This window comes from Gopherus flavomarginatus, chromosome 2, assembly GCF_025201925.1.
Source record: "Gopherus flavomarginatus isolate rGopFla2 chromosome 2, rGopFla2.mat.asm, whole genome shotgun sequence".
Lineage (NCBI taxonomy): Eukaryota > Metazoa > Chordata > Testudines > Testudinidae > Gopherus > Gopherus flavomarginatus.
This window is the reverse complement of record NC_066618.1, coordinates 292,201,186-292,224,461: the sequence shown is the minus strand read 5'-3', so window position 1 is coordinate 292,224,461 and position 23,276 is coordinate 292,201,186. Positions and strand designations below refer to the sequence as shown.

At 39.8% G+C, this 23,276-nt stretch overlaps 1 protein-coding gene across 14 annotated transcripts in view; it reads left to right on the top strand.

The window, feature by feature from the left end:
• The window catches only part of PTK2 (protein tyrosine kinase 2), a 428,303-nt gene that overhangs the window by 295,365 nt on the left and 109,662 nt on the right, over positions 1-23,276 (top strand). For 6 of the 14 annotated variants that reach the window (XM_050940659.1, XM_050940656.1, XM_050940667.1 and 3 more), the window contains 2 exons: positions 19,240-19,323; positions 20,572-20,589. The exons of 4 other annotated variants lie outside the window; for them this stretch is intronic. In XM_050940659.1, the coding sequence (XP_050796616.1) occupies positions 19,240-19,323; positions 20,572-20,589 (102 nt within the window). The remainder of the gene's footprint in view (positions 1-19,239; positions 19,324-20,571; positions 20,590-23,276) is intronic. 4 more of the 14 variants (XM_050940665.1, XM_050940661.1, XM_050940660.1 and 1 more) reach the window with 1 other exon arrangement.

The following is a 23,276-nucleotide window of genomic DNA, read 5'->3' as shown; positions in this document are numbered from 1 at the left end:
TTATATTTTAGATACTGAAAAGTCACTGACGTTAGTCTGAGCTTGGGGGATGTGAGGAAAAACATAAATATATATTCATTGTTTGATAGTAGTATGGAAATAATAGATTCCTAATTCCTTCAGCATGTTTGGATAGAGCTGCTGTATTTATCTAAAGCTTTTAACGTTTACGTAGGCTCTCTTTCAAGGGGTGGACATTTCCTCAGAGGAAAATGTAAAAGTAGTTGAGAGTCCCTCTGCAGGATACACCATCTTCTTGATGCACAGGGATTAAGATGTGTATTTCCTAGTAATGGTTATATACCCGTGTATAGAGAAGCCTTACAACACAAGAGAATATGATTATTATAACACATTACTGAAGACTTATATTGGTTGGCCACAGGCCATAGGTACCAATTTTGGAACCAAATGGGGTTTACAATGGACATTGAGCTGCAGCCTTAATTATAGAGGGGCTGCAACCTTACCATAATATTTTTCAACTCGTCACAAATTGGTGGCATGCACAGAAGCAGCTATGGAGTTCGTAGCTCTAGTTGATGCTCCATCATACTATGTGGAAAGTGGGAGAAAGGGCACAATGAAATTTGGTTAGTGTGTCTCTGATTAAAGCTTTTTCAAGCCTTTTTAAAGAACATTATATTAACTCTGCTTCTTCCTGATATTACTCCTCCTAGTGAAATAAACCCCCTCTGCATAAAACCCAATTAGACAGACTTTTGTGCAAGGAAATAAGCATGGAAAAGGAGATGGAATTCATACACATACCAAAATGCTAGGCTGGCACACAGCATCACCAGAGCTACTATTCGAGCCCATTGACTTGAATAACAGCATCTGTGCCTTCAGTACTGACTAAGCAGGGTTTGGTGGCACTAGATCCATATAAGCCTGGATTCTGCAGCCCCCTCCCTGACCAGCTAAACAGCCCCCTAAAGTGAGACACCCCACGTGACTCCTCCACCTAACCTCCCTCAACACAGCCCCATTGCAAGTAAAAGTGTGGTAGGTCCTTGGCATCTCTGAGTATTTCACCCTCAGTTCTTAATATATATTTATAAAAACATGAAAAGCCCAATATACACCTCTACCTCGATATAACGCTGTCCTCGGGAGCCAAAAAATGTTACCACATTATAGATGAAACCACATTATATCGAACTTGCTTTGATCCACTGGAGTGTGCAGCCCCGCCCCCCGGGAGCACTGCTTTACCGCATTATATCCGAATTTGTGTTATATTGGGTCATGTTATATCGAGGTGGAGGTGTATGTATCATATATATAAAAATTAAATTAACAGTAAGTGCACATATCTCATGATTAAGGCTTCGAGTCTGTCATGGAGTTCACAGAAATCACAGATGACATGACTTTCCATGATCTCTCTGACTTCTGCAGCGGTTGGTGCTGGCTCAGGGGCTGCCTGAGCCAGACAGCCCTTGGGCCAGCAGCAGAATTTGGGTGTGTGAGAGGGGGCCCAGAGCTAGGGGCATGGGAGTGTGTGTGGGGAGGGTGCTTACCTTGGGGGAGAGGGTCCCCCGACTCCCACTGGCATGGGCCCTGCAGCTCCTAGGTGGAGGAGGGACCAAGGGGCCCCATGCGCTGCCTGCGCCCACAGGCCCCGACCTCGCAGCTCCCATTGGCTGCAGTTCCCGGCCAATGGGAGCTGCGCAGCCGCCGGTTGTGGCAGAACTGGGAGCAGTGCACAGAGTCCCCTGACTCCTCTGTTGCCTAAGAGCTTCAGGGACACGTGGAGTCTTGTAGGTAGCCCCTGCCAGCCCCACCAAACCCCACCCCCCAGCACCAGCAGAGGCCCTGGGCCACGCGCTGCTGCCTATCTGCCAGCCCCTCCCTCCAGCAGCAGCATGGTCCCGGACCACCTTCCCTACCACCTGCAGTGCCCCTGGACCGTCCTCCCCAGAACACCCAAAGCCCTCCATCCAAGTTTTAGTTAGGTGTATATAGTAAAAGTCATGGACAAGTCACTGGATGTGAATTTTTGTTTACTATCCATAACCTGTCCATGACTTTTACTAAAAATACCCGTGACTAAAATGTAGCCTTATTCATGATCTGTGTGACCGGGTGGCCTCACGGTCCTGCCACACCCTGTCCCAGAGAGGAGCAGAAGAGAAGTTCTCCAAGTGGCCTAGATTGGTTGCAGGGGAAGCCAGTCAGAGGAGCTGCAGGAGCAGCCAGTCAGGGCCATATAAGAAGTAGCAGCAGAGGCAAGAGTCAATCAGTTGCTGCCTGGAGGTGGAAGAGCAAGAACTGTGTTCCTGGCTGGCTGGAAGAGCAGCAGGACCATGGACAGCTCAGTGTGGGCAGGAGCCAGGAGATCTATGAAGGATCTCCTGCCCCTGGCTGCAGGGACTGAGCAAGGACTGAACCCAGAGAGGGCTCCAGGAAGACAGTGTCTCCAGGGAGGAAGTCTTGGGGGTGAAGGGTGTCAGAGCCTTCCCAGAAGTGGTGGGAGCTGTGGAGAGCCCAGGGCAGATGGAGGGACCCAGGCTCCCCACAGCTTCCCACGCAGCTCTCCCTGACTTGGCTCCGGCCAGGGGGTGGGACTTTGAATCTGCAGCCCAGCCATGATAAGAGCTGCACAGGCAGCTGTGGGAAGCCGCAGCAGATCCTCTACCTGCTTGCGGTGCAGAGGGCTCGCAGAGAGGTGTCCACGGGCCCCTTGCCCAGGGCAGATGGAGGGTCCATGGCGCCCTACAGCTGTGTGCCCGGCTCTTATCATGGCCAGGCTGTGGCTCTGAGGATCCTCACTCTCTTCCCGGACAGAGCTGGATCAAGCAGAGCCACGTGGGCAGCTGTGGTGAGCTGGTGCAGAGTCGCAGATGCTCCACCTCCACCTGGCCTGGGCTGGGCGGGACTCCGGTTGGAGGCTGCTCTCGGCCTCCCCGCACCATGGGGAGAGGGAGGGTCCGCCTGGCTCCCACAACAGACCGGGCTCCCCAGCCAGGCTCCAAGCTGGCCTGGATGGGGATTGGGGCCTCAGGAGGGAAGAGGAGAGAGGAAGAAGGCAGCCTCTCTGGCCTCCCCCAGTTCTGGCGCTACTGCTGGGGGTATGGCCCCATTCAAGGGCTGGGAGAAGTTAAAGACTGTATACCCCGGAAGGGGGTCATTCTGTTCCACCTACAGACAATGTGTGACTCGGGTGGAGGGCTGAGTCACTGAAGCCCAACAAAGAAACCATCGACCAAGGGAGGGCGCTCACAAGAGGTGGGTGGCACTCTGATACAGCACCACAAACTGAGACTGCAGGCACTCAACCAGGGGGTGCTTGCGAGACACAGCTGCCGGCCCATTTACAATCTGTTATTGTAACCCTTGTACTGACATGCCTCTCCATCCCCAGTTACATTATATCGGAATTAGTGTGAATGTCTCTGGGCAGAAACTTAACTTTGATTTGTTCTCTAAAGCACCATGCGCACTTATGGCACTGTATAAATAGGTTGTTGTAGTAATGTGATCAAATGTTTTAGTATGATGATGTTATGGTCTTCTAACCCCATAAGTCAGGAGTTTAGGATCAAATGTAGATATGAACGGGAGACAGACAAGTAGTGCTCTGAGAGCATTGGGCATGTGTGCACACACAAACAGAAGTGGTGTGTGGATCAGTTGTTGGGAATCACTTCTCTAAGTGATTGGCCTGTAAATAATACAAAACAAAACAATTTAAACCAGGAAATCTCTTCTCTGCCCCCCCCCCCGGGTAAGAAAGCCAAACTAATTTTGTATTTTTATACTATTTTGTTTTTATTTTATAGTGTTTCAGGTCCTCACATACTAAAACATTGTGCCTGTGTGTTTCACATTGAGTTATAAACCACTGGAAAACTGACATCACACTGAGATGATTCATGCAATCCTGCTTATTACTCATTTGGAGGTTGAGGGGGAGGTATTCTTTCCTATAAGGTGACGTGAAAGACTTTCTGACCTTTGTTTACGCCAAGTAAAGTCATGTTATGTGTCCTCTGTCAAGCTTGGCACAGATGATATTACACTGAATTTATACCATAGACACAGATTGTTAGCATGTAAGTTTGTGGTACTTGGGACATATTTTTCCTCAGGAGATGTTCTCTTTGAGAGCCTCCTGTGCTCCCTGGATGTATCAATTTGTTTCAGATGAAGTAATGTTTCATGTTGACACATACAAGTGGTACTCTTGTTGAAATCTGTATCTGATATATGGTACTGAACAATGAAAGCAACAGATGTGCGTAATGCTCAGTTAACACCAGAGTTGCAGATCAGCAGAGTCTGACAGCTGACAGCATCCAGTGCAAAACCATCTGTGGATGATGCCATAGTGAGCTGCAGAATAAGAGCTTTTCTCTGATGACATTTTAATGTTTACATCCAGAGGTTTCAAATAAGACAGGCCTTTATAGCTATCTGGCAGCTGTACCCTCCTTCATGCACTTAATAGCTTGGAAGCATAAATTCAGAACTCTGCTGCTTGTTTTCATTGACATTGCTATTCTTTGTTTAGTATTTCCCCAATATTAGAACCTCAGTAGCAAAATTTGAACTGCAGATGCAACAAAAAATAGTTACATAAAAGTTTGCCAACTAGCCATATTTGTAGTTTTAACATTCTTAGCTGAGAAGGACAATTTCAAAAATGATTTCTCTACCAAGCTAATGAGGTACTGATTATAGCTAAAGACCAGACACTGCCATGATTTGATTTGGGGATGCACCACAAGTTCAAATGTATATGTTAAACCATTGGCTGTACAAAGTTAAACTGTTTCTGCAAGATTTCTAGCCTTTCCCATGAAATATCTGACACTCCCTAAAGTGTTTTTGTCCCAGTGAAAGCAAGAACCACCTTTTCCATGGTATTTTGGCATTTCAAGATGTTCAGAGGCATAGAGTGCATGAAAATGAAAAACAGCAAGCTGGAAAGTTACCTGACGTTTTTCTAGCCTTAAGCAACAAGGTTCCTTTTCATACTAAAGTGAATGAGCAGGTTGGTTCCAGAAACTTCTCACCCATAGTTGATAGCAGCATGATCTGGTAGATGGCAGGGCTGGGAGTCAAAAAATGTGTGACCTTGAGTACATCACTTCACATTTTTGTGCTTCCATTTCCCCTCTGTCTTGCCTGTTTAGATCAAATGCTCTTTGCAGCAGGCACTGTCTCTCACTATGTGTTTGCACAGCACCTAGCACAATTGGGCCCAGTCTCAGTTGGGGCCTCTAGACTTTACTATAATACAAATAATGAATACTAAATCTTTTTCAGTCACAACTCACTAAATTTATCTATACATAGGCATATTTTACTTAATGTACTTTCTTCAACTGGATTACAGATTAGTTGTGACCATGTTGTTGTTTTGGTTTTAGTTATTGTGGGGCCACAGAAGTGACTCTGCATCATAATCCCAGTTTTCATCCCCCTTCTCCTTAATTTATGTAAAAATAAAAAATGTCCTTTCCACAGGACATTACATCTGTCCACAAGCCTTCAGGAGAGGAACCTATTTGGGAATGTGTTTCATGTTGTGCTGCTGGCAAACTGATACTGTATATTTGGTATCAAGATAAATAAATATATCTAATTTAAAAGAAGTAACACATGAGTTCACTAAAATCTTGTTGATTGTACTGCAGGCTGGTCTGCTTGGAATCTTTCTTAGTAAATGGTCTAGTCTAGTCTACAGGAATTTGTCTTGGCCAGCAATTTGTTTCTGAACAGCAAATATTAGCTTTAAAAAAGACTTACGCTACTTCCAAAAATAATAATTTATTCGCTCAATTATATATATTATATAAACCCCTTCACAGAAATTAAATTCATGCATCTTCAGTTTGCTTATTCCTGTTTTAAATATATTTCTTCTAAATCTATAAAAGTAGCAAAGAGTCATGTGGCACCTTATAGACTAACAGATGTTTTGGAGCGTGAGCTTTCGTGGGTGACTACCCACTTCGTCGGATTCTTCTAAATCTATGTATCTTTGAATCTATGAATCTATGTATTCACCCTTTATCTGAGTATGACTGGGAGTATTAATTACCATGCTTTTATCTCCTTGTGGCCAACCTCTGGCCATTTTTTGTGCCTTGTTAATGCATAGGCAGGAAATCTCCTAGTCCTAGCTGTCCAAATCTCTCATAGGAACTATTCCACAGGCACTATGTAAGTGGAGCTAGAGATCGTGGCATCCCAGGATTGGTGCTTTGGGCCCATTGAGCATGGTCCATGCTTTTTAGTGTGGAAACTTCTTGATCAAGAATATCCGCTCATATCCACATCCCCTACACTATTCCTGGGTATAAAAATATGTTTGCAAGGAGGGAATGTTGCATGTAACTGTTACTAGCTGAAAGATGGACATGTAAGAGGAAATTCACCCTTTGCAGAGTGTAAGCAAAAGATCATTTAAAGATCTCATTTAAACCCTCAAAATTGGACTCTGTGGTAAAATTTAAGTGGTTGAGCAGCTGGCCATATGTTGTAGTGGTGAACTTCTTCCATAATGAAATACAGCTTTTGCAGTGTTCATTGATTCACAGATTCCAAGCCCAGAGGGAGCCATTGTGATCATCTAGTCTGATCTCCTGTAGAACATGGGCCATAGAACTTCCCCAAAATAATTCCCAGAGTCTAACTTTTAGTATTAATATGTGCCTATTTAGAGGGGGAAATTGACATGTGACTGAATGCATGATTTTATGTTTTAGTCTAGAATGAAGTACAAAATGCAAGCAGATTAGAGTACTGGTATCAAGTAGTTTAATTTCTAAAATCATTGGGCCTTTTCCTTTAATGGTGAGATGAGTGGCTTTCTTTGAGAAATACACTGTGATCTTTGGATACTGAAGGTGCACGGCACCTGGCTGTAGTAATCCCCAAGATAATTTACTAGTTTTTGCTGTAAAGTCAGTTAGATTTATAGTAGGATAATTTTAGTCCCTTAAAGTACATATTGTGACTGAACTCTCAGTAATTCAGTATATATTCTTTCACTGCAATTCTATCCTAGTGTGCTAATTATGGGGTGGAGCCTCAGCTGGTGTAAATTGTCATAGTGCCACTGAAGTCCATGGAGCTATGACAGTTCACACCAGCTGAGGATCTGCCCCTAAAACTTCAGCAATGTTATTCAGAACTTTCGATTTCTTTTCTACATCTTAATGAAAGAAGGGCTATAGAAAGAAAATTCACTCTTATGTGAGGGGGTTGAATCATGTTAGTTCAACAGATTTTAGCATGTATTAAAAGAAATATGATTTAATTTGTATAAAAGAAACTATGGATATTTTCAGTTGCTTACTGTAGGTCAAAATGAAGCCAATCAAATGTTGATATTTTGATACACAGTGTAGAAAAAGATGTCACAAGCTAAGTTAATTTCATTATTACAAAACTTAAAATAAAAAATTGCTTTTAATAATGAGGCTAATTACAAGCAATGTTAAGAGCTCAGGGTGAAGGACAAACAAGATTTTATTTAGATTTAACAATTCCTGGCAAAGCACAGAGCATTCTCTGTCTTGTGACCCCTGTGCTCAAAATGAAAGTCTGTCTTCTGCTCATGTCTGAAAGAGTTTCTTGTGTAAGACTTACATTCCCACAGAATTATTAAACTGTAATTGGGGGAAAAGGTGGTTTTTGCCCACAGCTTTAAAAGCTTGACTTTCTGACACATGCATTTTATCAGGTCACTTTAAAATGAATGTGCTGTTTAGTAACAGAATTATTTCAGTGGAAAATTTTGAAGCCTTAAGTGTTTCTTCTGTGCACTTGTAACTAGGTTTGGTAAAACAATTCATTTTAGTTCTTTTCGTTTCAGAATTACCTGAAAATACCATACTTAATAACCTAATGAAACATTCCTGTGATTAAAAAAAGAGCCTAATCCTTGTTCTGATGCTGGCTCCCTAAGTGGCCTTCAACAAGTCACTAGTCTCTGTGCTTGCAGTTGTTATCTCTTGAGAAATGTGAGATGAATTAAAGATAGGCATCAACTATGAAAAGCAAACTTCCTTGGCTTCGTTGGTTTGTGTCATAACCTTAATATTATATTTTAAAACCAGGGCTTGATTTACCACTGTGTTATTCCATTGAAGTTACACTAGAATAAAACTGGAGCCATGTGGTGATGAATGATGCTGTTTTCTTTCAGTTGGCCAAATTCTTCCCATAAGTGCATGGACATAATTTCCTTTGACTTGACCAGGGTGTACTTGTGTATATGCGACGATTGTTAGGTTGTGTTGGGGGTGGGGGTTCCTGTCCTTTTTCCTGTCTTGCCTGTCATTTTATTTTCCTGCTTTAGGATATTTTTTTCTACCAAACACCTGTCCAACTTGTGTGTACACATGTGTACATGTCATGTGTATGGGTGTATTTACATACACACACTGAGGAGTTACTATTGGTTTACAAATATGGCATTCATTCAGTACAAATATATAAATATTTATAAGCACCTTGAAATTCAGTATATTGCCCCAATAGATTGCAGTTTTCACATTGGAAAAAATAACCCCCACTATACATACAATATCATGGGGGCTAATTTAGCTATAGCTAATCAGGAAAGAGATGTTGGAGTCATTGTGGATAGTTCTCTGAAGATGTCCACGCAGTGTGCAGTGGCAGTCGAAAAAGCAAACAGGATGTTAGGAATCATAAAAAAGAGAGAGTCTCCATCTTATTTTCTATCTTATTGCCATTATATAAATCCATGGTACGCCCTCATCTTGAATACTGTGTACAGATGTGGTCTCCTCATCTCAAAAAAGATATACTGGTGTTAGAAAAGGTTCAGAGAAGGGCAACTAAAATGATTAGGGGTTTGGAACGGGTCCCATATGAGGAGAGATTAAAGAGGCTAGGACTTTTCAGCGTGGAAAAGAGGAGACTAATGGGGGATATGATAGAGGTATATAAAATCATGAGTGATGTGGAGAAAGTGAATAAAGAGTAGTTATTTACTTGTTCCCATAATATAGGAACTAGGGGCCACCAAATGAAATTAATGGGCAGCACGTTTAAAATAAACCCAAAGTATTTTTTCATGCAATGCACTGTTAACTTCTGGAACTCCTTGCCAGAGGATGTTGTGAAGGCCAATACTATAACGGGGTTCAAAAGGGAGCTAGATAGATTCATGGAAGATGGGTCCATCAATGGCTATTAGCCAGGATGGGCAGGAATGGTGTCCCTAACCAGAAGCTGGGATTGGGTGACAGGGCATGGATCACTTGATGATAAACTGTCTGTTCATACCGTTTGGGGCACCTGCCATTGACCACTGTCAGAGGACAGGATACTGGGCTTGATGGACCTTTGGTCTAACCCAGTATGTGTTATGTTCTTATGTTCTTAACTAGCACTCGGCAGGACCCTCAAGGGTTAACACGTTGTTAATGTAGCCTCATACTCTACAAGGCAGCACAAATGGAGGGAAGGGAGACAGCATGGCAGACAGATTCACACCCTGTGTAAGAGACAGCCCCTTTAAGTACGCTGACCGCACTCTAAGTACGTTGGCTTTTTAAGATCAGCAAGCTAAGACAGCCGCTGCTGCCAGAAAGCTCCCTCCCGTGTCCCCCCCTGCTCCATGGATGTGGGGTAAGCGGGGAGCAGGAGCAGGGGATAAGAGGACACCCTGACATTAGCACACACTCCCCTTGCACAGCAAGCAGGAAGCTCCCTGAAGCAGTTCCAAGGCAGAGGACAGGAGCAGCAAATGGCAGTACGGGGAGAGACAGCTGAACTGCCGGCAATTGATATCCTGCTGGGTGGCTGCTGCACAGGGAATTTAGGGGAGCGGGGAGCTGATGAGGGGCTGCCTGTCCACCCTGGTTTCAGGCCCCCACCAGCTAGCTCCAATGGGCTGCTCTTTCTGCAAGCAATGGACGAAGCAGGTTGGCTTCCAAACAACGTTATAAGGGAGCATTGCCCAACTTTAAACAAGCATGTTCTCTAATTGATCAGCAGCATAACAACGAAACAACGTTAACTGGGATGACCTCAAGTGAGGACTTACTGTAGTGGTATTGGTGGATTGCTAGATGGAAATGGTAGAATTAGCAATAATAATGCAGAAAAGTCAAAATGTCCAATAAATATGTCTGTTCTGTATTTGGGGGGGGAAACAATGATGTAGTCATATCGATGATGATGAGGATAACATTCTTTCCGTTCCACTAGTATCTGAGTAGAATGTTAAACAGCAGCTACTAAATGTTAGATAGCACGTCCATATAACTTGCATCCAAGAGTTATAAAAGGGCTGTCTGGGGAGCTTGCAGGATTGTTAAGATTAATTTTTCAATAAATCTTGGGACACTGGGTAAGTTTCAGAAGTCTGGAAGAAAGCTAATGTTGTGCCAGTGTTTTAAAAAGATAAACAGAATGATGTGGGTCATTATAGGCCTATCAGTCTGACTTTGATCCTAGGCAAGATAACTGTGTGTCTCATGTGGCATTTAGGTAATAAAGAATTAAAGGAGGGTAATAATGCATATCAACATGAGTTTATAATAGATCTTGTCAAACTAAATTGATATCTTTTTTGATGAGATTGCAAGTTTGATTGATGAAGATAATAAGGTTGATGTAATAGACTTCTGTAAGGCTGTGGTACCACACAACATTTTAATTAAACTATAACAATATAAAATGAACATGGCACACATTAAATGGATTAAAAGCTGGGTAACTGATAATTCTCAAAATATAATTGTTTTTCAAAACATTTTATTAAGGCAAAGGTACAATAAAAAGTCAACACACTATACGTATTTTACTTATTCAGAATCAGGCTAATATTCAGAGAATCTAGCTAAAGATTCTGGTGTGCTGGCTGGGGAGCCCTCCTCCTCCAAGTGCAAAAGAAGGGTGACCAGCTTTCTAAATACCTATCCTTTTTGGCAGTTCTCTTGTCCACATACTGAATGTGAAAGCGTTTTTGTTACACGAACAGTCTGTATTTTACTATGCCACAATTCCATAAGAGGAGAAGTCAGATTTTTCTAATATTGTGAAATACGAAGTTTTGCCGCTAACAATAAAAGAAATTGTCGTTCTGTTTAAAATATAGATGCTATACTGGCACAGTACGTAAGCGGGTCAAGGGATCACTTGGAAGTTGACATAAAATGAATCAGTAATTTATTTTAAAAAATTCTTTATTGGTTATATGCAAATTGAAGATATATATTCCCTTTCTCATGTAGAGATCCACTCATCCAGATCAATTTCTTTGTCCAAATCCCTCTCCCACCTTTTCATCTGGGTTGTTTTCTTATAATTATCTTTTTCAATCAAAATTATATGTATCTTAAAAATTAAACCTTTTGTTCCAACTTGCTCTGGATCAGCTCGTCAAATGTGGTTAATGTCTAAATAGACATCCTTGTGTCGATTTCACATTAAAACATTTGACTTATGCATGTTTAAAATATGGGATGTTTATATTATTTATATGATTACATAACCCTTGGTATGACTTCAAATCAGGACCCAAGAACATCTGTCCAACCAAATTGAGTAATGTCAGCTCTTACCCACAATGAATAGTCACTTTTGTATTTGCTAAAGATAAATTGCTGATTATTAATTAAAGTAACTAACAGAGAAGGCCTTGGAGACAGGAATTTTCAAAGCTGCTTGGTGATCTGGATGAATGGTTTTGTTTTTTTTTTGGTGCCATACCTTTATTTTTAACCCAACAATCATGATGAATAGCTGTATTTTGGCTCCATTCTTGTTCATGTTTTACTCAGTGTTTGGGTGGTCTAATCTGAACCTAGTTGATCACATCTTTTAACTGTGATGGAAAGCTAGTCCACTCCATTCTGTATGCTTACACAGAACATTAGAATTCACTCTTTATCTTCTGTGTTTCCAAATGAATTTTAATAGCACATCGTGCCATGTTTTTAATGTCATATCAGGGATACCAATAGGGATACGCTGAAACAAAAATAACTTTGGTCGGAAATTCATCTTTACGAAGGCTGTACGACTTAGCCAAGAAATTTAATATTTGTTCCGTTCCTCAAAGTCTTTTATTATTTTATTCCACAGTGGAGGGTAATTTTCCTTAAAAAGTGTTTTATTTTTCTCCACAATATTTATTCCTAAATATTTTAAAGATTCCTTTACCCATTTAAATGTATGTAGCTGACAACTGTTTTGATCCTTTCAGAAATATTAATTCTTAAAATTTCAGGTTTATCATAATTTATTTTGAATCCTGATACCTCTCCAGATTCCAAAGTCAATTGTTCTATAATTTTTAATGAGGCTCTGGGTCCTGCAAATATTACATGATGTTGTCAACATACAAGTGTATTTTGTGTTCTAATCCAGAAAACATTTTGATGCCCATAACCAAGGGGCTGTTTCTCACGCTTATTGCAAATGGCACCATTGCCAAAGCAAACCCTGACTCATACCCCTAGAAAAATTAAAAGAAGGAGATTGATGACCATTAACTAAAGCAGATCTCAGAGATGATTGTATAGAGCCAATATGCCCATAGAACACTAATTTCCAAAACCAAATCTTACCCAAATTTGTCTGAGGTACTCCCAACTTCAGCCTGTTAAAGGCTTTCTCAGCATCCGAAGAAAGCAGCACACAGGTAGAATTAATATTATAGAGCAAATGCACACTTCTTCTGATATTCGTCAGCTAGATGCCTGCCAGCAACGAACCCATATTGATCAGGGCAAATATATTTTGGCAAGATGAGACTCAATCTGTTTGTTAGGACCTTGGCATAAATTTTAGTATTCACATTAATTAAAGAAATAGGTTTGTACAAGTGGTAAGATCTTTTCCTTCTTTAGGAAAGAACATTTGCATCTTTACATGAATCCAGAGCCTTGTTTCCCTGCTTTATGCCATTAAACAAGTCAGTTAAAATAGGGACCAACTCCTGCTTTAGAGCTCTATAATACTTCCCAGAAAACCCATTGGGACCAGGAGCCTGTTTAGATTTTAAATTCTTAATTATAACTTTAACTTCCTCTACAGCAATTTGCCTATCAAGAGCTACCACATCATCCTCTGAGAACTGAGGTGGTTTCACTCTTCTCAAAAATCTATTTATAAGTTGCTCTGAAGCATACAAAGTATGGAAAAAGTTAGCAGATATTTCAGAGGTCTGTTTGATGGCAGTTACTAAATCTCTCTATTTGTAATCAAATCCTTTTTCTTTTGTAACTTTCTGGCTAAAAGCCTACTAGCTTTATTGCCTGTATCATAATATTTTTGTTTAATATATAGATTCATAGATTCTAGGACTGAAAGGGACCTCGAGAGGTCATCGAGTCTAGTCCTCTGCCCTCATGGCAGGACCAAATACTGTCTAGACCATCCCTGATAGACATTTATCTAACCTACTCTTAAATATCTCCAGAGATGGAGATTCCACACCTCCCTAAGCAATTTAAGTATTTGTTCTGCCTTACCAGTTTGTAACAGGTTAATCGTCCCTCTTTTCTCAGTTATTTTCTTATACACTGTTTTAGATTCTATAGATTTATGTCTGCCTTCCAAAACAGGAAGTTCTTTAACCAAAATGTTTTTCAAGAGCTCAATTCTTGTAAAGGCTAAGGCACAAAATGAGTTACACCTAGCAAGGGACATAAAAGGCTGTAAGAAGAGTTTTTTTAAATACATTAGAAGCAAGAGAAAGAAAAGGAAAATGTAGATCGTCTACTTCGAGGGGAAGGAGAGCTAATAACTGATTACAGCAAGAATGATGAGATGTTTAATCCCTGTTTTGCTTCAGTCTTCACTAAAAAGGTTAATTGTGACCAGATGCTTAACATAATTAATATTAACAACAAGGGGGAAGGAACGCAAGTCAAAATAGGGAAAAAAAGAAGTTAAAGAAGAAATTTGATAAGTTAGATGCGTGATGGGTTAGATCACAGAACCCCCTTGGGAGCTGCCACCAATGTGCCAAGACTACTTCTACCCCTGCTTTCCCTGCCAGCTCAGGACTCCAGCACCCTGTTATGCTGAGCCACACATGCCCGTCTGCTCCAGCAAAGACCCAGGGTCTGAATTACTTGCCCCAAAGCTGCAGGCTTCACTGAAAACAGCTCACAGAAGTGTTCCTGTCTTTAACACTCAGATACCCAATTCCCAGTGGGGTCTAAACCCAAATAAATCCATTTTACCCTGTATAAAGCTTATACAGGGTAAACTCATAAATTGTTCACCCTCTATAACACTGATTGAGAGGGATGCACAGTTGTTTGCTCCCCCAGGTATTAATACATACTCTGAGTCAATTAATAAGTAAAAAGTGATTTTATTACATACAGAAAGTAGGATTTAAGTGGTTCCAAGTAGTAACAGACAGAACAAAGTAAGTCACCAAGCAAAATAAAATAAAATGCGCAAATCAATGTCTAATTAAACTGAATACAAATAATCTCACCCTCAGAGATGCTTCAGTAAGTTTTTTTCTCAGACTGGACACCTTCCAGGCCTGGGCTCAGTTATTTCACCTGGTGCAGCTCTTGTTCCAGCTCAGGTGATAGCTAGGGGATTCTTCATGATGGCTCCTCTCTTTAGCCAGCAGAAGACAAAATGGAGGGGTCTCCCAGGGGTTTAAATAGACTTTCTCTTGTGGGTGGAGACCCCCTCCTCACTCCTATGCAAAGTCTAGCTCCAAGATGGAGTTCTGGAGTCACCTGGGCAAGTTGGAAGTTTTTAAGAACAGGTTAGAAAAACACACCTGTTATGGAGGGTCTAGGTTTACTTGATCTTGCCTCAGCACAGAGGGCTGGACTTAATGTCTTGAGGTCCTTTCCAGCCCTAAATTTCTATGATTCTTTATGCCCTAGGAATTTTTTGGGGTGGGGGGTGGTTCTATGCCCTTTGTTATACAGGTCACATTTGTCCTTTTGGCTTTGGAATCTATAAATCTATGTATTTTTGCTGTGTAACGTGGCGCCCATGACTAGCACTCATTCGTCTAAATTAAATTAATTCAATAATTTTAAAACTACTTTTGCCCAAAAACCCCATGGGAGTCATATGCATTGTCAGCTAATGTTACATGAAATTTTGTTGTTAGAAAACAAGGGTTTTTTATATTCTTTATTTCACAGTAAAGAGTGCTTATCCAAAAATAGTATGTGTATATCAGGCAATGTTTACAAACCTCCCTATGGGTCATCCCCAAAACTTAGCTCCAACCATCCATGTAAACAAGAATAATCGGTGGACATTGAAAAGAAACAACATTGTATTTGGAAGCTTTACAAACATATCCCACCATCCTCTTTTTCTAGAAAGGGAAAAATTATAGATTTCTATTCAAATAGAAACATTAGCACAGGCATAACTATTTAATTAGAAGCAGTGTTTCAACATATATATTGTTAAATACACAATCTATCCATGTACATGAGAGGAGAAATGATCAGAGAGGAAATTCAGAACAAAATACGAGTGCTTTAGCTTGGTCTTACTCAAATTGAGAGGGAAAAGCTAGACAAAAACATTCTTAACTACTGGTATTTTCAGCTGCTTGTCTCCATTAGGATCTTTTCCCAAGAGGATTTAGACACCAACCCTTCGAGATTTTCTGTCTGCTGCTAATGTGCAGTATCTTTCTACCTCATATTAAAAGGGTTATATTAGCCTTCTTGCACACAAACTATGTTGCAGTGCAGTGAATTCTCGCAAGTACTACTAGTAGGCATCATTCTTGATTTTTCAGTGCTCTCCATTGTATACGAATCCAGCTGGCTCAGTGTTAGCACTATTAGCGCTAGACACTGGAACTGCCTGAAGAACCGTACATGCATGTTTGTCTGTAGGAGTGGCAAAGAGGAGAATGGCAAGGAGGGTGAATTGGAAAGGAAGGGAGGGATGAGAGAGAGAAAAGGGAGATCTCAGGAGTAACTAGAGGAAGAGAAACAGGAAAAGCAGATAGGCAAGAAGACTCTAAGGGTATTTTGATCACAGATGAAGTTGTACCTTACTCCTGTAAATCAGGAATATCCTCTTCCTTCGTGTTCTTTCTAGGGTCCTTTGGAATAGTTAGCTGTGGAATATAACATTTTCTTGAAGTCCTGGTGAGACCTCAAGAATGAACTTTCAGTGGTTTGCGTAATCAGCAGAAACCTGTGATGAAATTATAGCACTGTAATGCAAAATGTGACTTTTAAATAGTATTTCATAGATTTCATGATCCAAATTCCTTGTGAAATAATTCTTTCTTCCTGCTCTTGTCTCCCCCTCTGCTCCTCCCCGTTCCATCGACTCTCTTTGTTGCAGTGGGCTTATATCACTCATCTGAATGGTCACTTGCTGCTGGTAGTAATCTTGCAGTTTATGCCTAGACGTGTTTGGATTTTTTGTTTAGGGTGCAGACCTTTATTCTTTTGATAAATGTATTTGTTAAATACATTGCTTATATACATTTCATATTGCTGAAACAGTTTAAAAATAAATAAAATGGTTTATTCCATGATAAATGGCATATACGTTCAGTGAATTCATTTTAGTGAGCTGCTCTTATCTAAGCAGAGAAAGCACTCAGCTCTGCTTTTGCCCAGATTTAGAAGCTTTATGTGCACTCAGATGAAAGCCAAGACTGCATAGGAGTGTCTGCTTAAATGGCTGGAAGTTGATGTTGAATACTGGGAATAGCTCCAAGTGTTGTGTAAGCTCCTGAAAGTAGTTAGAACATAAAAAACAAAATTACCAAATGAAAACCCACAAAATAAACCTTTAATCTTTCACCAGTTTTAATTTGATACCTGATCATAAAGGCAAAGTTTTGAATTGCCGTAATTTATATACAGCAAGCAAGTAATGGTTAAAGTTTCTTCCTTCCCAAATCACCAGTTTAAATTCAGACCAGGGTGGTGGTAATTGAAAGCCTTTTCCATCTGATTACTGTTTCATAGTTTATGTGAAACAGAATGATGGTTTCAGTCAAGGTCCTAGTGAACAGATGTTCACATATTAAAACCACCATCACAACTAGCTGAATTGTCCACAATCTCAGCAGAGAGGCCATGGGTTGAACTCTCTCTCCACCGCCTACATATCTTGCATTGCCTCTGGCCACTGCATATGTGTTCTTTAGTTTCAGCCACGGTTCCTTTGCATTCCTCTACCTTTTTATGATTCACTTAAAAAAAATACTAGTAGGATTACTTTTCCTTTAGCACATTTAATATTTCATAATGAATGTTAGTTAATTCTGATTGTTCATATTGATGACTTAGATGCAAACTCCCCTAGACTGTGAATAGTTGAAGATTGTTGTATGTTTTAAAAAAGGTGATTTCCCCTTCATCTCTAATATCTTGTATGCCATATATAATACTGATGTCATGCTAATTTAGTCCATAATCTACCCTTTCCTTGAATCTCCATGAGTTTAAAATATTGAATATGATTGTTTTGCCTATTTTTATTGAAAGGTAAATATTAGAAGACATGGTATTTGCATTTGTTTGTAATTACCCTTTCAGGCTTGTTATAATGGTATTTTTATTGTTATTCTTCAGGGTACAATATAAGGCTTACCAGCTTGTTCTGTTTTTTAGTTAATTACCATCTCAGCAAAAAATAGATTGTGTATAATTTTGAGTCACCCATTCAGTTTGTGGGTTTAAAACTGAACATGAGGCATCCAGATGCCAGTGATGGACATTATACAACAAATAATTTTGCATCCAATAAACCTTCCAACATCATGTGACCAGAATATGCATAAAATCATGCAGATTTGCATGAAGTGTTTCTGATAGTGTAGGTTTCAGAGTAGCAGCCGTGTTAGTCTGTATCCGCAAAAAGATCAAGAGTACTTGTGGCACCTTAGAGACTGACAAATTTATTTCAGCATGAGCTTTCGTGAGCTATAGCTCACTTCTTCAGATGCACAGAATGGAACACACGGACAGGAGATATTTATACATACAGAGAACATGAAAAGGTGGAAGTATGCATACCAAACAGGAAGAGTCTAATCAATTGAGATGAGCTATCGTCAGCAGGGGAAAATAGTGTAGAGGCTCGCTGATGAAAATCACAAACTCCAGTTGATTGATTCTATGCCCTCCCACCTCAGCCTAGCCCCATATCTGCCTCATCAATTAATTCTGTACTCCTCAGCTCCACATCATTTTTGTACCTCTGGCCCACATTATCTGCCCCGTGATTGGCACACTTGTGCTGTTCCTCCAACTCTCTAGGTTCTTTTTCCTCACAGCTCCATCCTTGAGTCTGGGGGATATAGCGCTAGCTAGTGTTCTTGATCTTCCCATCTTGTTTCCCAGGCTTAGAGTTGCTGAGGGAGAGGCAAGGGGAAGCATGGAGGGAGCAGCTGAGAGGAACCAACTCATTACAAGAAGGGAGGGCGGAAAAGGGAGCAGAGCAACCCTGAGCTGCTGGGATTCCTCCTTTTTTGAGTTCCCCTTTGTGATAATGGCATTGGCGCCTCCCTCTTCTCATCTGCCCCTCAAAACTTCTATTAACTCCTAAGGAGGGGAAAAGAGCGCCTCTAGCCATATGAAGCAGGTCTGATTGGCTGCTCCTCCTCGGGAGATGGGAGAATGAGTAAGGTTAATCAGAGGGGGTTTCCTCACAGACCCTAGGTATGCTGGGTCTGACTTTTTAGAGGGGGATCACTCCATTAATTGATTTCACAGGAAAATACATTCCAGTGTTGTTTTGGGGTGAGTGTTTTTCATGTTTGATGTACCTGTGTTGTGTGAAATGTTTGTTTTTATTTGATCATCATCTTGTAAGATTCCATGAAATTGATTCTGTCTTTATTAGAAGACTGGCTGCCATTAAAAGGTAGAATTTGCCAACAGTTACCACATAATAGCAAAGCTTAGGATAGGGATTTAATAATGGGGATGGGGATTTAAATATCAGAGAACCAGTTATTCATGTGCTTGATAATGATTGGCAAATGTTGACTTTTTAATAGATTCTGCTATAAATCACTTTTTCTAAAGTGAAATAAAAAGAAAAATAATATATTTTTAAGGTGAGGAATCCACTGTAAAACAGTAAATATAGTTTATCATTTTAGAAAGATTCAAATATACATCTTGCAGATGTAGAACTGTAATATAAATCTTTTGCTTTTACATTCACACTTACAGAAGTGCTCTTAAGTTTGTTTTCTTTTGTTTCCAAATAATTTGTTTCTGTTTTTCTCTTTCCTTTTCTTGCCTCTTTGTAAAGGAGTCAGTCACTGTCAGCATAAAGTAAAGAAAGCTAGGCGCTTTCTCCCTTTCGTCTTCTGTTCCCATGAGCCACCGCCTAAGGGTACTGCACTGCTCTTTGTACAGGCTGCCTTATTAACCCAAAACTGAATATACTAACTCTGTTACTGTTTGTTTACAATTTTACTCCAGCCTCAGGTAAACAGAGTTCCAAGAATAATCACATTAAATTTCTGCTGTCCCCTACAATTGGATCTTCAGTGAGATGTGTCATATACTTGATACTATTTTTATAGGAGAGTTTGTTCTGTCATATGTGACTGTGGCGAATGATTTAGTAATTTTAATTGTACAATTGTTCAGCCACAAAATCCCTCAGCTTCCTTCTTTCAGTGGTAAATTTGGATTGCATTCTTGGATCCCTGATACAGCATGCAAATTAATGAAATAGGATAGCAGCAATAAATGTAGTTTAAGATCACATACTGAATTAAAGAGTGAACACAGTGATGCTGGCTGCTGTGTACTCATCCAGTGTTATCTGGACAGTTTGGGCTGTGTGGGGAAAGGGAAAATGGATGTAATACTATGTGTATTAATTTTACAACAGAAATGTGGATTTTTAATTATAATTTTATTTGTATTGAATGCTTAAAATGCATCACATTCTGGTGTGGATATTTGGTATGTCACAGGGCCTATAGGCTAAATCCATAATATCAGTGTTAATTTGAGTAAGTGCCCTATGGACTTGTTCCATTTATCATTTAAAACACAGTTTCATATAACTGTAGTTTGTTCAATAAAATGAATATTAAGTTATACCATATCTTTTCAGTGTCTAAGCAGTAGCATAATAATACATCCAATATGAAAGAGGTAGCACCAATTCTAAGTATCTGAAGGCATAACTGTATGTACAAAGCTTTAGTGGCCGGATCCTCAGCTGGTGTAAATCAAAGTTTCGCTCATCTGGCCTAGGGGCTTTACCTTGGTAATGGAAGCGTCAAAATCAAAAATTGACACTTTGTAACAGAATGCACTGAATTAACTGGGTCCCTCTCCTAAATTCAATTGTTGTACTTCACACAACAGTCACTAGTCTACATTTTATTGTATGCACTGAAAAGTTTAAATAGTCCTCTGTAGCTTAAGTTTTAGGGGAAATGTCTTAAATTCAGCTACCTTTCTGATTTCTCTTGAGCTAAGTGTATAAGATAACTGTAGTTTTGCTATATTCTTGGATTATTCATGGTTTTAATAGTATATCTCCCTCCCCACCCCTTCTCTCTCTGTCCCTTCTCTCTCCCCTTTGTTTTTCTCTCTCCTTGCATGCTTCCTGGATCTGCAGATGAAATTAGTGGGGACGGTAATATGTGTTTTCTAGTCTATGTCTTACTAACATGCGATATGCGGCCCTTATATACATATACAACTAATGTGCATTTCAGTGATCAATTTTTATACAGATCATAGTATGAAAAAAACAACATGCATTAGAGATCAGCTGTTATAGTACAAATATTTCACCTTATAATACAGTGCAGCTGTATTATCTGCAAGGCTGGGACTGAATAACAAAAAATTTTCAAATGCTATATGCAGTGGGTTTTGTACCATTTTAGCAATCATATTATCAAGTATGAATTGCATGTGTTTGCAGTGAGACTTTTGGCATGGAGCAGAGGAAGTGTGTGAGCTTTTAAGGAGTGTTCATTTGTTTTGATGAAGATAACAGGCATAATGTAGACAAAATGAATTAAGTAACTTTTCTCCAATGAGTAACGTCAATAGACATGACACAAGCTGGTAAATGATTCCATCAGGTGATGCTTTCATTCAAAGGCATGGTAACATCAATGTCCTCTGCTGTCTGTTGGTTATATGCCAGGAGTGAAGAGAAGTTGTGCAACACAGAGAAATTTAGATTGAGTATATGGAATGTTCGGCAGGTTTTAGGCATGAAACCACTACGGTAATGGCAGAATCTTTACAGTTATTCTTTAGATGCTGGAAATTGTAATAACAACTTTATACCTAAAATACACTTTGTCCTATATTCTCAAAAATGAGTAGTGATTTTGGGTGCTTCACTGTATGGATGTCCACCTTGACACACTATTAAAGAAGCCTAATTTTCCATAAAGTTTTGAGCAGCCGCACTCTGCAAATAAATCCCCTTTAAGCAGTCTCAAATTGGACATCCAAAATCATTACTCATTTTTGAAAAGTTAGGGTCACTTACATACTATTAAGAAATCAGACTTCCATCATTGAGTCAATAGTTTATATAACATAATTAGGAAATGAATAACTGTGTGACCTCAAACAAGTATCAACAAGAGTATGAAAAGTGAAAAAAATTAGAAATAAAAGGTAATGGCACTCTGCTGTCCTCTCATTAAAATATTCAGGAAGTGTTAACCAACCTTTGCTTAGTTCTTTTGGATATAAATCATAGTAAGGTAGCACCACTTAATTTTTCTCTCTGTCCTTAGAAACCTGTTGGTTTAGTCATTTGGTCATATTTCTCTTATAAACTCAGATGTTACACAGCTGTTCATCCCTTACATGCTAACCTTACTAATCTTTTACTGTGGGGTATATGTATGTTTCATTTCATGTTATATGTTAAAGGCAATAATAGATATTTGAAAGTGCTCTGAAAGGGGACAGTGTCGCAGAACATTTCAGAGAGAACATGAATCTAGTGTATGGAGCTGCTGTGATGGACACGGTTTCCTCAGATGGGTTTTTCTAGAGCCTAATTTAAAAAAAAATTCAGGATTACCAAGTAAAACTCTACACATATATCCTTATTTTAACAACCTTATGTTTTCCTGAAAGAGACTTGTATGCGTTTTGTAATGTGAATGACTCCTGGGTTGGCTGTGTATATTTCTTCTATAGAAGTGAAAAAGTGCAGAACTGTTTTTGAAGTTGATCTGTTTTTGAGGCACTAGTCCTGTTTAATCCTTTATTTCTCTACATTGTCAGGGGCATCAAAAATTGTGTGATAGGAAATTCTATCTTTGGGGACCACCTCACTATCATAGATTTTAAAGGCTGAGGAGACCATTAGAATCCTATAGTCTGAGCACCTGTATAACAGAGTGCAAAGAACCTCACCCAGTAACTTCTGCAGCAAGCCCATAGCTTTGTTTGAGCCATAGTTTGTCTTTTACAAAGATGTCCAGTCTTGACTTAAAGACTGCAAGTGATATATTAGTCTGAGCCATTTGAAGACTGATGGCCGCCAATACCCCTGGATCAGATTTTAACAAGAATGATGGAGGTTCCCGCTGACTTCCAAAAGAAGTGGTGAAGACTTGGACAAACCTTTTACTTACCTGTGTTTTCTGTACCCTCTAAACTCTGCCAGCTGTGTAGCGAGAAATTTGGTCAAACTCCTGAAGACTAATTTTTCTTAATTATTTACATACATTTAGTGCATGTTGGACTCATTGAGACTATTTCCAGTTCAACTTGGACAATGTATCGGAATCCTGTAAAGTGACGTTCTGCGGCATCCTGGCTAATATGTCTTCATTACACACTTCTTGATTGAAACTTGATTGTTAGTCTGTAGCAAGAAAGGAACTGATGTTGAGCACAGTTGGGATCCTCAGCTGCTCCCAGCTTCAGTTGTTGTCTTTTATTCTATTAAAAGAAAGCAGTTATTCTTGCTTTTTGAACCCTTTATCATATTTTATAAGTATCACTCCATATTTTAATGTGGTGATGCACTTCTAACTACCAGTGGGACACCGCTCCCAAAACACAGGATTTATTTAATTCCTCTTGAAGAAATTTTTAAAACCACAGTAAACTCATGTCATTCTTCTTGTCCCTTATCCATTCTGTGGTATCTCCTCAAGTAACAGCAGATACAGTAGCTGTCATCAATCAGAAATATTTATCCTGACAAGCTAAAATGATCTCGCCATTTTATTGCAAGAAAACAATGACATATCACAATACATCAACATTATAGGAAGTTAAATGTTTCTTTTCCAATGGATGCTAATTCTTTAGATCCGCGTTTCTCAAACCGAG